This window comes from Netta rufina, assembly GCF_964035555.1.
Source record: "Netta rufina genome assembly, chromosome: 2".
Classification (NCBI taxonomy): Eukaryota; Metazoa; Chordata; class Aves; order Anseriformes; family Anatidae; genus Netta; species Netta rufina.
The window spans coordinates 142,298,910-142,315,071 of NC_140124.1; the positions used below are offsets into that span (position 1 = coordinate 142,298,910).

Genomic DNA, 16,162 nt, shown 5'->3' on the forward strand with positions numbered 1-16,162 from the left:
CTCTATTAATGACTTTGTAAACTTTGAGGCTGTACAAAAAGACTATAATATGGAAGTTAGTAAAAAAATAGCATACTCTACCTGATAGCCAAATGTGTTGTTTTGTGATCCATGCCTTGGGACTCCTGGATTTTCACATGCTGTGCGAGTAGGTTCTTAAAAAAATAATAAATGAAAAACAAAACAAAGTACAATATTTTAGTGACATATATGCATGTATAACAAAGCTATATTTGCTCAAAAACATGCAATATGCCAATGAGAGAAACAAAAATTGAGTGATTTGTTTCATAGAAAGGTTTAATTTGGAAGGGTTCTTTACGATTATTTAGTCCAAACATCCTGCCATGGGCAGGAACACCTTCCAGCAGACCAGGTAGCTCAAAAGCCCCAGCCAACCTGGCCTTAAACACTGCCAGGGATGGGGCATCCACAATTTCTCTGGGCAACCTGTGCCAGTGCCTCACCTCCCTCAGAGTAAAGAATATCTTCCTAATATCTAATCTAAATCTACCCTCTGTTAGTAAACCATTACTCCTTGTCTTGTCACTATAACTCCTTAAGAAAGAGTCCTTCCCCAGTTTTCCTGTAGTCCCCCTTTAGGTACTGGAAGGCTGCAATGAGGTCTCCTCAAAGCCTTCTCTTCTCCAGGCTGAACAATGTCAACTCTATCTGCCTATCTTCACAGGAGAGGTGTTCCAGCCCTTTGATCACGCTTGTGGCTCTCCTCTGGACTAGCTCTAATAGGTCCATGTCTTTCTTATATTGAGGGCCCCAGAGCTGAACACAGTATTCTAGGTGAGATGTCACAGGAGAAAAGCAGAGGGGGAGAATCACCTCCCTCCCCACTTTCTGGCCATTTATTTATTTATTTATTTATTAAATTTGTTAGTGATTCTTAGAGAGTTTAGAATAACAAGAAGGTAATTCAAAAAAAGCTGGAAATTCCTAAACTGACTTAACAGAAAAAGGAATAATGAGCATTCAGGTAATTTCAGTAATATAGGTGTCACCTTACCTATACATCGGGGTGAAGAACCACTCCATGTGCCATCTGCTTGGCAAATCCTGGTGCTGGAACCAACCAAAATAAAAGGAGGATTGCAGCTGAAGGAGACTTCTGACTGGTAGATAAAACTCTTGCCTTCTCTTTTCCCTTGAGAGGGTACTCCAGGGTCACCACAAAACTTTGCTGTAAGAAACGATATGATAGAAAAAAAATAATATTTATTTATTAAAATATATGAAAATAACATTTATCTAAACTCAGTCAAGCAGTTACTCCAAATGTTACTTTTTATTATTTTTATGTTTAATTAAATAGAGGTTAAATACAGAAATATTTACTGGAATTCAAAGAGAAATTAAATTGCCAATTGTTAGTTTTGCTTCAGTTTGCTAGCTGTTCAAAATTCTTATGTAGTGAGATTTGGTCAGTAGCTTGCAGTTAGTTGATGCTCAAGGTTACAAGAGTTGTTTTATTAAGTCCTAAATATTCACAATTCACACCTTCAAACCACATCTATCTCCAAAGCCTCCTGTGGAGAGCAATTAGAGAGTGAAACAAACCTTCATGTTAGTCTTCCATCCTGTCCTGCTTTTTGCCACCTATCTAGTGTTCTACATTTTTGTACAATGAAAGGATTTGTCAGATATATTTTAGGAACTATAAATTCTTACTTCCTCATTCTTCAGTGAAAGATAAGATTTGGTATGCACAGAAATATAATACTGGAAAATTAGTATGGCTAAAAAAAATAAAGTAAATATATTTTGTCAGCAATTTAAATGTCAAACATTAATATACTGTTCTTAGTCAGGATAAATCCATCTGATAAGAACATGTTCTTAAACTGATCTTATTCTTTTCCACCTTTCTCCTGAATGTTTCCTTATGACTGGTGCATAGCATAACTAAGTGAATGCACTGCTGTCAAATTACTGGCCTTCTTCTGCAATATAAAATTCCAATAGTTGTTTAGAAGCTGGATTTTGAAAACTTGATTCAGGAAATTCAATCATCTAAGATAAACTCTCAACAACAAAAAGCTCCCAAAACAAACGAACACACAAAACCCACCACGTTAACCTGAATATACATAATGACATTTGCAAAGAGGCATCTTGTACAGGTAGTGGAATTTTCTGTTCCATCTTTCTCTTTTAAAAACATAATTTAAATTATCTCTTAACCACTTTCAAAATACATTTCTAATATCTCTTTGTCACTTACGTCTTAATGCTTACATACAACCAGCTCACAGGAAATGTTCCTGCCCTACTCCTATTACTGAGGACACTGACTGTACAGAAACTCCAGGCAAACTCATGCTGTTGAAGAAAAATGGCTTAATCGACAGCATATAGGAAATGTATACGATTTTACAGCTTTAAGTGAAATGGGACTTGTATCCCCAATTCCGAAAGATCTACGAATTAGAGATAGTGCCACATAACAAATCTCACTGGTTGACTGACAAATCACAGTTGTAATTTATGTTTTAATTATTAAAATTATGTGCAAGTCTTAATTTGAGAATATACTAAATGTGTACAAATTTTTAACACAAAGGCTTGAAATTGTTTCTTTATCAGTTCTTTGCATTAATAAAGTAGAAACCACTCCCTAAGGAAAAGAAAAAGACTTACATTAAAAAATGGTGTTTTGTTAAGTTAAGTTTTGTTAAGTTTGTTATTTTTAAACTACAAATAAGTAAGCTTCATCACTCATCTGTCAGTTACCTTTAACTGAATATCTAGTGGGTATCTACCTTTGATATGGAAGCCATGGAAATAGTATAATGGTAGAAGTGGTATATTCTGACAGTTTTCTTCAAGGTTCTCTAAATTAGACAAATCTAGTAGGTCATAGATGACAAACAGCAAAAAAAAATAAAATAATAATAATAAAATAATAAAAAGCAAAAAAGAATATATTCTGTTCCAAATAATTATTCCACTATACTTTGCATATCTTCAGAGAGTCTACAACTGTATGGAACCAAGCTGGGATCTAAATTTCTGATGTCAAGAGCTGCTTAAAGATTTCTCATTGGGAATGACTTTCAACAGCTCCTTCTCATTTCAGCCAGATGGCAGCTAGTTTAAGCTCTTTGACAAGCACTGGATGCCAATTGATTTCTACTGCAAGCCAATGGGTAACCTTTGCACATCAACAACACTCAGTTAATGTAATCTCAGCATGAAACAGCCTTTAATTCTCAGGCAGCTGTACTCTGTACTAACTATACCTTTTAAGTGGTTTGAAGGCAGAGTCTCCTTTTCAGAGAATACTGCAATATTCCAACCTCAAAGATGACAAAATAGTTTATGATATCAAAAAAAAAGTGAATTTAAGGACACTATTTCAATCAAGATCATATGATGAAAAACATTTATTATGTCCTTTGCAGTTCTTAATATACCAGATTCTAGAAGACCTTCATTTAGTGAACTTAAACAGCAAATGGTAGCTTCCAGAAACTGCCTTCACCATGTTCCAGTTCTGGTACATATAGTTTCAGCAACACTAATCAAATATTTTTGACAGTATGAGAATACCAGAGAGAGGAGGGAGGGAGATGTTATTATGATATGATGACATAATAGTACGACCTAGCCAAAACAGAGGATATTTTTTAAAGGGAGAGATGAAAAATGCAAATAAACAAATAAATAAATAAACAAACAAATACAAATAGTGACATAATGGATAATTAGTTTTTTCAACATTTGGAAAGCTATCTGGTAAGTTCGAATGGAGCTTCAGAAACTGTAGAGCCACCTAGATGAAATTATCCTCTTCCAGATAGACATCTAGATCAAGAACGTTATAGTTTCAGTGTACAGCTGTTCTACAAATAACTACAGAACCCCATTCTTGAGTGCAAATAATCGACTATATCTCAAAAGTATCATAATAACTTCCTTAGGAAGTTTTTTTTTTTTAATAATAATAATAAAAAAAAACAACCAAACCAAAAAAAAAAAAAAAACATTTAAAAATAATGAGAGGAATGTCACCAACCTAAAGAAAAAGGTGCATTTACTATTATAATGAACTTTATAGAAATCTAAAAATTCATCAATGTTACACCCTTAAAGTTAATAAAATTTATTGTACAGAACATATAACTTAATTTAGTCTACTGGGAAAATATAAAATTGTCAAGGAATCACCCTGGGATCTAGTAAACATTACTGACATATACAGATTTCTGTGATGTCAGTGAAAGTTTAGCATGAGTAATGAGCATGTAAAGGAGTTTATAATGAAATTTCCCCTATCCTATAGGTAGCAGGATCTAAAAACAAAACAGAATTTCCTAATGCTGATTCTCCCTTGTTTATTTTATGTGCATTGCCTATAATATATATATTAGTTTTTACGTTTAAGGCTTCCTATGTGTTCACAAAAGATTTACAGATATTCCTATCTCTTCCTCTATAAAAAAATCTATAAATTATGTTACAATTTAGGAAAATATACCAAAAATATAAAAACGTTCAACAGTTATATAAAGAAATAGTAGACTATAGAGAAAATACTCACGCAAGCACTGAGGTACTTCACCACTCCATGTTCCATTCCCGACACAAGTCAAAACAGCAGGAAAAGAGAGTTCGTAGCCTGGAGAACAGACGTAGCTAATGCTAAATCCCCAGTCCAAGTTTGTTCCTTCCAACCTTCCATTAGAGATCTGCGGAGGAGTTGGGCAGGTAACAGCTGCAATAACATTCAAAATAATTAGGCCCAGCTGCTGTAAATATCCCCAGTGTGCATAGTTACTAGAAGAACCATATGTGCTAATTTCACCTCTTTTGGAGGACAATAGAGTGAGAACATACTATCTCCTCACTGTGTTGTTGCCACATTTCCTGATATTAGTACTTCTAGTTTGTTCCATTTCAGAGACATACTTTAATGGCTGACTGACGAAGTCTTAAATAAAACAGGATGTTTTTTCAAACAATGCAGTGAGCCTACCCAAAAATCAGTGTAGAGACTATGAAGTCTACAAAATAATATATATATATATGTGCGTGTGCCTGGTATCACAGAATTTCTAGGTTGGAAGAGACCTCAAGATCATCGAGTCCAACCTCTGACCTAATGCTAGCAGTCCCCACTAAACCATATCCCTAAGCTCTACATCTAAACGTCTTTTAAAGACTTCCAGGGATGGTGACTTCACCACTTCCCTGGGCAGCCTGTTCCAATGCCTCACAACCCTTTCAGTAAAGAAGTTCTTCCTAACACCTAACCTAAAACTCCCCTGGCGCAACTTAAGCCCATTCCCCCTCGTCCTGTCACCAGGCACGTGGGAGAACAAACCAACCCCCACCTCGCTACAGCCTCCCTTGAGGTACCTATAGAGAGCGATAAGGTCGCCCCTGAGCCTCCTCTTCTCCAGGCTGAACAAGCCCAGCTCCCTCAGCCGCTCCTCGTAGGACTTGTTCTCCAGGCCCCTCACCAGCTTCGTCGCCCTTCTCTGCACCCGCTCAAGCACCTCCATGTCCTTCTTGTAGCGAGGGGACCAAAACTGAACACAGTACTCGAGGTGCGGCCTCACCAGAGCTGAGTACAGGGGGACGATCACTTCCCTAGCCCTGCTGGTCACACTGTTTCTGATACAAGCCAGGATGCCGTTGGCCTTCTTGGCCACCTGAGCACACTGCTGGCTCATATTCAGCCGACTATCCACCATCACTCCCAGGTCCTTCTCTGCCTGGCAGCTCTCCAACCATTCCTCTCCCAGCCTGTAGCTCTGCTTGGGGTTATTGTGCCCCAGGTGCAGGACCTGGCACTTGGCCTTGTTGAACTTCATGCAGTTGACCTCAGCCCATCGGTGCAGCCTATCCAGATCCTCCTGCAGAGCTTTCCTACCCTCGAGCAGATCGACACACGCACCTAACTTGGTGTCATCTGCAAACTTACTGAGGGTGCACTCAGTGCCCTCGTCCAGATCATCGATGAAGATATTAAAGAGGACCGGCCCCAGCACCGAGCCCTGGGGGACTCCACTAGTGACTGGCCTCCAACTGGATTTGGCTCCATTCACCACGACTCTTTGGGCCCGGCTATCCAGCCAGTTTCTAACCCAACGAAGCGTGCGCCAGTCCAAGCCAAGAGCAGCCGGTTTCTTGAGGAGAATGCTGTGGGAGACGGTGTCAAAAGCCTTGCTGAAGTCAAGGTAGACCACATCCACAGCCTTTCCCTCATCCACCCAGCGTGTCACTTTGTCATAGAAGGAGATCAGGTTCGTCAAGCAGGACCCACCTTTCATAAACCCATGCTGACTGGGCCTGATCGCCTGCTTGCCCTGCAAGTGCTGCGTGATGACTCTCAGGAGGATCTGCTCCATGAGCTTCCCTGGCACTGAGGTCAAACTGACAGGCCTGTAGTTTCCCGGGTCTGCCCTCTGGCCCTTCTTGTAGATGGGCGTCACATTTGCTAGCCGCCAGTCAACTGGGACCTCCCCCAATAGCCAGGACTGCTGATAAATGATGGACAGTGGCTTGGCCAGCTCCTCTGCCAGTTCTCTCAGTACCCTTGGGTGGATCCCATCCGGCCCCATCGACTTGTGCACATCTAAGTGCCGTAGCAGGTCACCAACCAGTTCTTCATGGATAGTGAGGGCCACATCCTGCTCCCCATCCCCTTCCACCAGCTCAGGGTACTGAGTATCCAGAGAACAACTGGTATTGCCGCTAAAGACTGAGGCAAAGAAGGCATTGAGCACCTCCGCCTTTTCCTCATCTCTTGTAACTAAGTTTCCCCCCGCATCCAGTAAAGGATGGAGATTCTCCTTAGTCCTCCTTTTTGTGTTGATGTATTTATAGAAACGTTTTTTGTTATCTTTAACGGCAGTAGCCAGATTGAGCTCCAGATGAGCTTTGGCCTTTCTAATTTTGTCCCTGCACAGCCTCGCAACATCCTTATAGTCCTCCCGTGTGGCCTGCCCACTTTTCCAAAGATTATAAACCCTCTTTTTCCTCCTAAGATCAAGCCACAATTCTCTGTTGAGCCAGGCTGGTCTTCTTCCCCGCCAGCTCGTCTTTGGGCACGTGGGGACAGACCGTTCCTGCGCCATTAAGATTTCCCTCTTGAAGAGCACCCAGCCTTCCTGGACCCCTCTGCCCCTCAGAACCGCCTCCCAAGGGACTCCACCAACTAGTGTCCTGAGCAGCTCAAAGTCAGCCCTCTGAAAGTCCAACACAGCGGTTTTACTGGTCCCCTTCCTGGCCTCGCCAAGAATAGTGAACTCCACCATTGCGTGGTCACTCTGCCCAAGACAGCTCCCGACAATCACATCCTCCACCAGTCCTTCTCTGTTTGTGAAGAGAAGGTCTAGCAGGGCACCACCCCTGGTAGGCTCACTAACCAGCTGCATCAGGAAGCTATCTTCCACGCTCTCCAGAAACCTCCTAGACTGCTTTCTCAGGGCTGTGTTGTGCTTCCAGGATATACCTGGGAAGTTGAAGTCCCCCACGAGTACAAGAGCTGACGATTTTGCAACTTCTGTCAGCTGCCTGTAGAGTTCCTCATCCGTCTCCTCATCCTGGTTCGGCGGTCTATAGCAGACCCCGACCAGGACACTAGCCTTGTTGTCTCTGCCGATCCTAATCCAAAGGGACTCAACCTTGTCATTCCCAGCCTCGAGTTCTACAACCTCGAAAGACTCTCTAATATAGAGAGCCACACCACCACCCATTCTGTGCTGCCTGTCCCTTCTGAAGAGCTTATAGCCAGGCATTGCAGCACTCCAGTCATGAGACTGGTCCCACCACGTCTCCATGATGGCAACCAAGTCGTAGCCTGCCTGCCGCACGATGGCTTCCAGCTCCTCCTGTTTGTTACCCATGCTGCGTGCATTGGTGTAGATGCACTTCAGCTGGGCCATTGCCTTATCCTCTGGCCTTTCCATTGTTCCCCCGGCACAGCCCCAACAATCCTAGCTTCAGCCCCATCCCCCTTCCTACCTAGTTTAAAGCCCTCTCAATGAGCCCTGCCAGCTCCTGGCCCAGGATCCTTTTTCCCCTAAAAGATAGGGACCCGTCTGCAGCCATCAGGCCAGGTGCTGAGTAAAGTGCCCCATGACCAAAAAACCCAAGATTTCTGTGTTGGCACCAGCCCCGGAGCCACGTGTTTAACGTGTTAAGGTGGGCTTTCCGTGTCCTCTCTGAACCCCTCCCTGCCACCGTAGGGATGGATGAAAACACCACCTGCACTCCCGCTCCATCCACTAACCGACCCAGTCCCCTAAAGTCTCTTTTGATAGCCTTGAGGCTTCTCTCTTCGATGTTGTCACTGCCTGCCTGGACTATCAAAAGAGGGTAATAGTCTGAGGGGCGTACCAGGTTGGGAAGCTTCCTGGCAACGTCCCTGACCCTGGCCCCAGGGAGACAGCAGACTTCCCTACGGGTAGGGTCAGGCCGACAAATAGGGCCCTCTGTTCCCCTAAGAATCGAGTCTCCAACAACAATAACCCTCCTGTCTTTCCTGGTGGAGGCAGTCCTGAGGCGTGGAGTCGACCTCCTCGCCCTAGGCATCCTCCTGGGAACACTTGCTACCTCTTCCTCAGCTACTGGTCTGTCGAGTTCCAGGGCCTCAAACCTGTTGTGTAAGGGCACCTGGCAATGCGGGGCCGGAAGGGGAGGGCGTCGCCTGCGATGTCGAGCAGGGACCTGTCTCCATTCCTCCTCAGCTCCCAGATCCCCTCCCTCTGCCTGACGGCTACAGGGCAGGGGGTCCACCCCCATTTGAGGAGTCTCACCTCGGTACCTCCCCTTGAGGCCCTGCAGGGAGTTACTCCAGAAGTCTATCTCTCGCTCACACTCCCTGATGGCCCTCAACCTCTCCACCTCCTCCTTGAGCTCCGCCACCATGCGGACCAGGTCATCCACCTGCTCGCACCTCACGCACGCAGTTTCTCTGCCTCCCGCCGATGGCAGCAACAGGCTCAGACACTCCCTGCATCCGGTGACCTGAACTGCGGCATTTTTTAACGGGTAGTCGGTCTGGGTGTGTACCGACTTCCTGGAGAGCGCACCGTGCCTGTTTTTTTTTTTTTTTTTTTTATGAACAATTGTTTTATTCAGCCATCTTTTGCGCTTTACAGCTGGAATTCTGGAAACTCAAACATCACATCTTTGCCTGTGAGCTTCTTGTAGACACCAGAAAATGTTTCCACCTTGTGTTCAACATTATTCTGTTGTGCTTTGTCCAAATGGACTTTTATAAGTCTGCTGCAGTCCAATTTTACACGGATTCTCTTGCCCACGATTTCACTCGGGAAGACCAGATCTTCAAGAACAGCATCGTGCACTGCAGTAAGCATACGGCTCCTGGGACGCTTCTGCTTGTTTTTTGTGCGGCTTTTTCTTGTTGGCTTGGGCAGAATCCTCCTCTGAGCAATGAACACCACATGCTTTCCACTGAATTTCTTCTCCAGCTCACGAACTAGCCGCACCTGAATCTTCTGGAAAGATTTCAGCTGAGGAACAGGTACGAAGATAATGATGGCTTTTCTGCCACCACTCTACTACTACTATACTGGTAGTAGTATACTAATTGAATTTGTTCGTTTGCTTAGATGACATAGAATACAACTATTTTTAGTGAGGTAATAGTAAAATACTGTCTTCATATTGACTAATTTAGGCATATTCTAGATATTAATGCCCAGGGATCAAGATCCAGGACATGATTCCTCCAGAATATGCATGGAAAGCCTGTTTCTTCATATCACAGTTTGGTTAGTATTTGCTGCATGAATAAATCCCCATCCAATAAATAAATAAATAAATAATCTAGCTTATTATAAAGGATATTAAAGAAGTTAAATGAAGGAAAATGTGAATCAAAAAAAAAAAAGAAGGGGAAAATTAGGCAAAAGTTACTACAATGAATGTGAAGGAGAAAAAGAGGTGTAAAAAATGATGTTAGCAAAAGTGAGCAAGTGAAACTATAATTACTCAATTTAGTGAAGACAGGGAAATGAGTAGAGGTGGTGGCTAAAAATAAAGAGAGAACACAGATCACAAGAATGAAGGAAATGAAAAGCTGCGTTCATAACCTTAAACTTATATTTAGACAGCTGTGATCTTGCATGCTCAGAGGTCAGAGGCACTTAATCAGGAACACTATGTATTTGAATGCAATCTGTAGAAAATTCTTCATGTACCATTTCACCATTAAGTTTATGTATTTAAGTTACAGAATCTCGACTATCACCTCTGCAGTGTCACTCCCGGCTCTCTGAGAATGCTGGATGAAAGTAGCACGATTATGAGTAATCATGACAAAGTAAGCATGAGTAATGTTTTGCCAACCGGTAGAAAAATCTTAACTTTTTAAGGCCTTATTTTTTCAAATTTTTGTAGAATCATAGAAAGGTTTGTGTTAGAAGAAACCTTAAAGATCATCTAGTTCCAACCACCCTGCCATGGGCTAGGACACCTTCCAGCAGACCAGGTTGCTCAAAGCCCCAGCCAACCTGGCCTTAAACACAGCCAGGGATGGGGCATCCACAACTTCTCTGGGCAACCTGTGCCAGTGCCTCACCTCCCTCAGAGTAAAGAATTTCTTCCCAATATCTAATCTAAATCCTACCCTCTTTTAGTTTATTTTAACTGTTACTCCTTGTCCTATCACTACAGTCTTTGATAAACAGTCCCTCTTCAGCTTTCTTGTAATACCCCTTTAGGTAGGAAGGCTGCAATAAGGTCTCCTCAAAGCCTTCTCTTCTCCAGGCTGAACAATGCCAACTCTATCAGCCTATCTTCATAGGTGTTCCAGGCCTTTGATTACCCTTGTGGCCCTCCTCTGGACTTGCTCTAACGGGTCCACATCTTTCTTATATTGAGGGCCCCGAGCTGAATGCAGTACTCCAAGTGGGGTCCCCAGCCTGTAGTTGTGCTTGGGATTGCCCCAACCCTGGTGCAGAATTTTGCACTTGGCCTTGTTGAACTTCATGAGGTTCACACCGGCCCACCTCTCAAACCTGTCCTCTGGAAGGCATCCCTTCCCTCCAGCATGCCAGCCACACCACTTAGCTTAAATTCATTGTCAAAGTTGCTGATGTACACTGAATCACTTTCATGTTGTTTAAATAAAAAGGGTCGAAACAAGTACTCTACAGATACTACATCAAGTGGCTAAAGCCTGTCTGCATTCTTCAAGAGCTTCATTACTAGTCTTTTTAAAAAGCATATTTTAAATTCTGATCTGAATAATCAAGAAAGAAATTTCTATTAACAATTAGGAATGCAAACAGAAGAATTAGCATGAAAACAGTAGTAATATCAGAAATCTGTGGAGAAAAAATATTATATATACATTCAAATGTATATATATATATATTCAAAAAAAACAAGCAAAACCCAGCAACAAGGCAGAACACCGCTCTAAATGTTTTGGTCAGAGATTCAACCAGAGCTCTGCAAACAGTCTACAGGGTTTTGGGGCAGTGTTCAAGAGTATGGGGTCCCACGTAGTATTTTCCTCAATCCCATTGATCAGGAGAAAGCATGTGAGAAGAATGGCACTGATAAGAGAGGTCAGTAATTTCTGAAGAACTGGTGTTGCTGATGGGGTTTTGGGTTCTATGATCATGGGATCCTGTTTGAGGATTAATGTCTTCTTGGGAGAAAAGTGATACACCTCTCTAAGTGGGGCAAAGATATTTTTACCAATAGGGTGGCTGACCTTATCAGGGGGGCTTTAAACTAGGAAGGAGGGGGAAGGGAGAGAGTAAACAGCAGCTCTGTGAAAGAGTGACACACAGTGCTCCTGTACAAAGGGATGGGGGTTAATGTGATAGGGAAGGATCACAAAATCACCAAAAAAGAGGCTTAAGCAAGGTCACCTCCAGTACTTGCAGGTTAGAAAGGAAATATCTGTGACGCAGCATTATGGAGAAATCTCTCAGACACTTTCTAGGTCTACAACATGCTAGGGTGCCCCTCTTCTATACACTAATATATGCAGTATGGGGACTAAACACGATAATTTAGGTATGTGTGTATGCTTGAAGGGCTATGATTTTATTGGCATCATGGAGGTGTGGTGGGGTGGCTCCCATGACTGGAGTCCTCTAATGGAAGAATACAGGCTCTATAGGAAGGACAGACTGGGGAGACAAGGAGGGTAGAGTACCTTGGGATAAGGCCCTTTTAGGGAAGAAGGGAGAAAAGAAAGTTGGTTAGTATTCAAGTATCACTGCCTCCAAGCTCAAAAGCAATGCATCCCAACAAAGAGGAAGTCAGACAAAAACACCAGGAGGGCTGCATGTACGAACAAGGAGCACCTGGTCAAATGAAAACTCAAAAGAGAAGCCTACAGAGGACGGAAGCATGGACAAGTAACCTGGGAGGAATATTTAGGTATGAGCAGCCAGGGGTCAAATTAGGAAAGCTGAAGCCCAAATGGAACTGAACTTGGCCAGGGATGTCAAGGGCAACAATTTGCCTTTGTTAAAAGGCAAGAAAAGTTAAGAACTTTTCAGCTTCTCACACCGCCATGCCAGTAAGGAGGCTGGGGGTGCACAAGGAGCTAGGAAGGGACAAAACCGGGACAGCTGACTCAAACTGGCCAAAAGGATATTCCATAGCAAATGACATCATGCTGAACAATTAATATGGAGTGGCTTGTCGGGGTTGGGGGGAGCCACTGCTTGGGGATAGGCTGGGAGTTGGTCTGTGGGTGCTGAGCAATTGCATTGTGCATCACTTGTTTTGTACACATTATAATAATTATTTTTTTTCCCTTCTTTTCCTTCCTAATAAACTGTCTGTATCTCAACCCAAAAGCTTTTACTTTTTTTTTCTGATTCTCTTTCCCATCCCACTAGGGGAGTGAGGATGAGCAAATGGCTGTGTGGAGCTTCACTGCTGGCTGGGTTAAACCACAAAACCTGGTTACCAGGATGGTTAGAAGGCCAAGGTATTGGATGCCTTCTTTGACTCAGCCTTTACCAGCAAGACTAACCTTGAGGAATCACAGGTCCCAAAGGCCAGGCTGAATGGCTGGAACAAGGAAGATGTATCCTTGGTGGAAGAAGGTCAGGTCAGGGAATACTCAAGTAAACTGGACATTCATCAGTCCATGAGCCACAATGGGATCCATTCATGAACGCTGAGGGAGCTTGTGGATGTGATTGTGAGGTGACTTTTGATAATGTTTGCTCATTTGTGACAAATGGGAGAAGTGCCTGGAGATTGAAGGAAGGAAAATGTCACTCCTATCTTTAAGAAGGGCAAGAAGGAGGACCTGAGCAATTACAGGCCAGTCAGCCTCACCTCATTCCCTGGGAAGGTGATGGAACAGCTAATCCTGGAAAACATTTCCAGGTACATAAAAAATCATCAGTAGTAGTCAGCACAGATTCACCAAGAGGAAGTTATGCATAAACAACCCCATACACTTCTATAATGAAAACAACAGCCTGATGGATGATGGGGGAGCAGTGGATAATGTCTTTAATGTTTGAATAAGCATCCTTTTCTAGCTCGGCAAAGCCAAAGAATCATTTATATCTTCTGTTTCAATAACACTGTGACAATATTGTATCCACTTTCTAGCCACTTAATTTTCCAATTATTTTAACTAAATAGTGCCAGAGGACCACTTCCTCCTGACAGTAAGAGCTAATTATTACACATTTCAAACATACATAATGTATTCCTTTTAATTGCACATTAAAAAAAAAAAAAAAAAACCACAAAAAAACGGGTCTTATTAACTTACCTAGTGTACACACACAAACCTGTGCAGAGCAGAGGGAAACCCTGAGAATCCAAAAGATTCTGAATATGATTGTTATCTAGTACTTATACAGGATATAAATATGTATGGCTAGAAACAGAAGGACGTAAGGCCAAAAGTGACAGTTTAACTCTTTCTTTGTATAGTTGTTTGAATAAAATTAGAGCTATCTCTCCTGTTCCCAGTTAGGTACCATGTACTCCTTAAGAATTACAGTCTGTGAAATGAGTTGGGGAGACTGTATCGTAAATACTTGTTCTGCCTGATAATCTTTTAGCTGTTCACTCACAGACACTCTTGGAGACAGACAGACCATTGGAGCTGTATGGCCATTCTTATATTCTTAAAATTCGATTTGTAATTGAAGCTGGTTAAGAGCACAATACATGTAAAAACAGAAATAAGAGTGTTTTTTTCAAGTTTTTTTGTTTTTGTTTTTGTTTTTTTTTAAGATGATCTTGAAATCTGACATTCTCTGGAATAGAAAAAAATCAAAATGCTGGAAAAATAATTAAAAAAAAAAAAGATTATCAAAGGTGAAATAGAATTAAATTAAACTTGGTAATATATGGGGACAATTGTAGTTTGTAAGGAAAATAATTGCAAATGGAGGGGGGGGAAGAGGAGGAGGGAGAGATTTAAAGCTGATTTGATATGTTTTGATTAATGATATCAGGGGAGAAAATGAGGTATGTAATCATACTTCCAGAAAAGAAAACAGAAGGACGATGAATGAGAACAAAATAAGTACATGCTTAGCCAATTAAGTTTTAAAGGAATAGGGATTAGACACACTTAGTATGAGCCCAGAAAGAAAGAACACTGAAAATTTAATACCGCTTTACTACAACTGTGATAGCAGTGAGAAAAGTGACTCTATAGAAAGAAGGTGTTTTGAGGTTTAGCAAGAAAGATCCCGGGGGGGTTCTGAGAAAATTGTTTTTATTACATAGATATGGTGGTCTTTCACTGAAGTTCTTTTTTGTTGTTGTTGTTGTTGTTTTGTTTTCTATTTAAATTTCAACAAAGATTATTAAAATAAATCCCATAAATCAGAAAAATCAATAATTCAATTAGTACAAGAGAGAAAATTAGGACCTGGAGATTTATCATTCTGGTTTTCACTAGAGAAAATAAATCAGAAGAATGTTTATTAGGGAATTTGCTAGAAGGATTTAAACTTTTGCTGAGTATGTTGATACATCACAGTGATACTCAAAAGTACACATCTAATGAGGTACACATCTTACATGGTATTATGGTTAGAGCAATTCCATAAAACTCAGAGCAATTCACCTTTGAGAAATTTCAGTATATGCAGACTTGCGTAAAGGCTCTCATCATATGCCTGAGTGGTGTTTTAGTAAAGACAGGGAAATATGTATATGGGTCATCTTTGTTAATTACATCTTAACCTTAACAAACAAACAAAAAATAAATATAAAACATCATAGTGGCAAATTTACCCTAGCAGCAAAGTAACAAATTGTTCTATAAAGCTAAGAAACAAACAAAAAAACAACATAAAAAATAAAAATAAAAATAAATAAAAAAAAATAAAAAAAAAAAAACACGAACATACTATGCTGGCATCTTAACCTTTTAAAATGGAGGGAAAGAACCAAATAATGAAATCACTTTTCCTTCAGCCAAACAATCAATTAAACATTGTGGGAGTGTGGCCATGCGGGTCGACAAGCCCCATGGTTGGTGATAACATCGGACTCTTAATGATGAGGCCAGGAGGAATGTAAAGTGTTTAGAAGGAACAAAGAAGGCTGATTCAGGAGAAGCCTTGATGGACTGCTTGTTCTCCAGTCATTAAGACGTGGAAGTTGCTGGGTGTTTGCTGTTGCAAACAAAGTTATTTGACCAATGAATAGTTAGTGACTCTACTCTGTAGAGTCAATGGTATAAGGGAGCATGTCCTCAGTAAGAGTTGAGTTCAAGTTATGTCAACAATAAAGTGGTAGCAGTCACCGATCCTAAAAGAACCCTGGTATCTATGTGGTCAAGACACCACACAACATGGTAATAGTAATAGTAAGTTCTGATTTCTAAAGAAGTACATGACTGAATCATTATAATAAACAGTGGATGTAAATGACCTAGAAGAAATACTGGACAATCAAAATTAATGTTGTACCTCTGCACGTTGGGATTACTCCACTCCATGTGCCATTGCTAGTACAAGTGCGAATGGAGGAGCTATTTGATTCCATTGTATATCCAGGTTGGCAAATATAAGTAACATTTTGTCCAACAACATAATCATCACCATATCTCATGCCATTTGCTGGGACTCCTGGATCTCCACAGTTGATAACTGAAAGGAAATAATTGAAAAACAGATTTAAAAAAAAAAAAAATGAATGCAATTTATATATGTATTTA

At 41.4% G+C, this 16,162-nt stretch overlaps 1 protein-coding gene across 3 annotated transcripts in view; it reads right to left on the reverse strand.

Annotated features, from left to right (window-relative positions):
* The window catches only part of CSMD3 (CUB and Sushi multiple domains 3), a gene marked incomplete at both ends in the record, with an annotated part of 670,606 nt that overhangs the window by 30,615 nt on the left and 623,829 nt on the right, over positions 1-16,162 (reverse strand). For all 3 annotated transcript variants that reach the window (XM_084281281.1, XM_084281280.1, XM_084281279.1), the window contains 4 exons: positions 82-155; positions 1,019-1,192; positions 4,553-4,726; positions 15,915-16,094. In XM_084281281.1, coding sequence (XP_084137407.1) covers positions 82-155; positions 1,019-1,192; positions 4,553-4,726; positions 15,915-16,094 — 602 coding nt within the window. The remainder of the gene's footprint in view (positions 1-81; positions 156-1,018; positions 1,193-4,552; positions 4,727-15,914; positions 16,095-16,162) is intronic.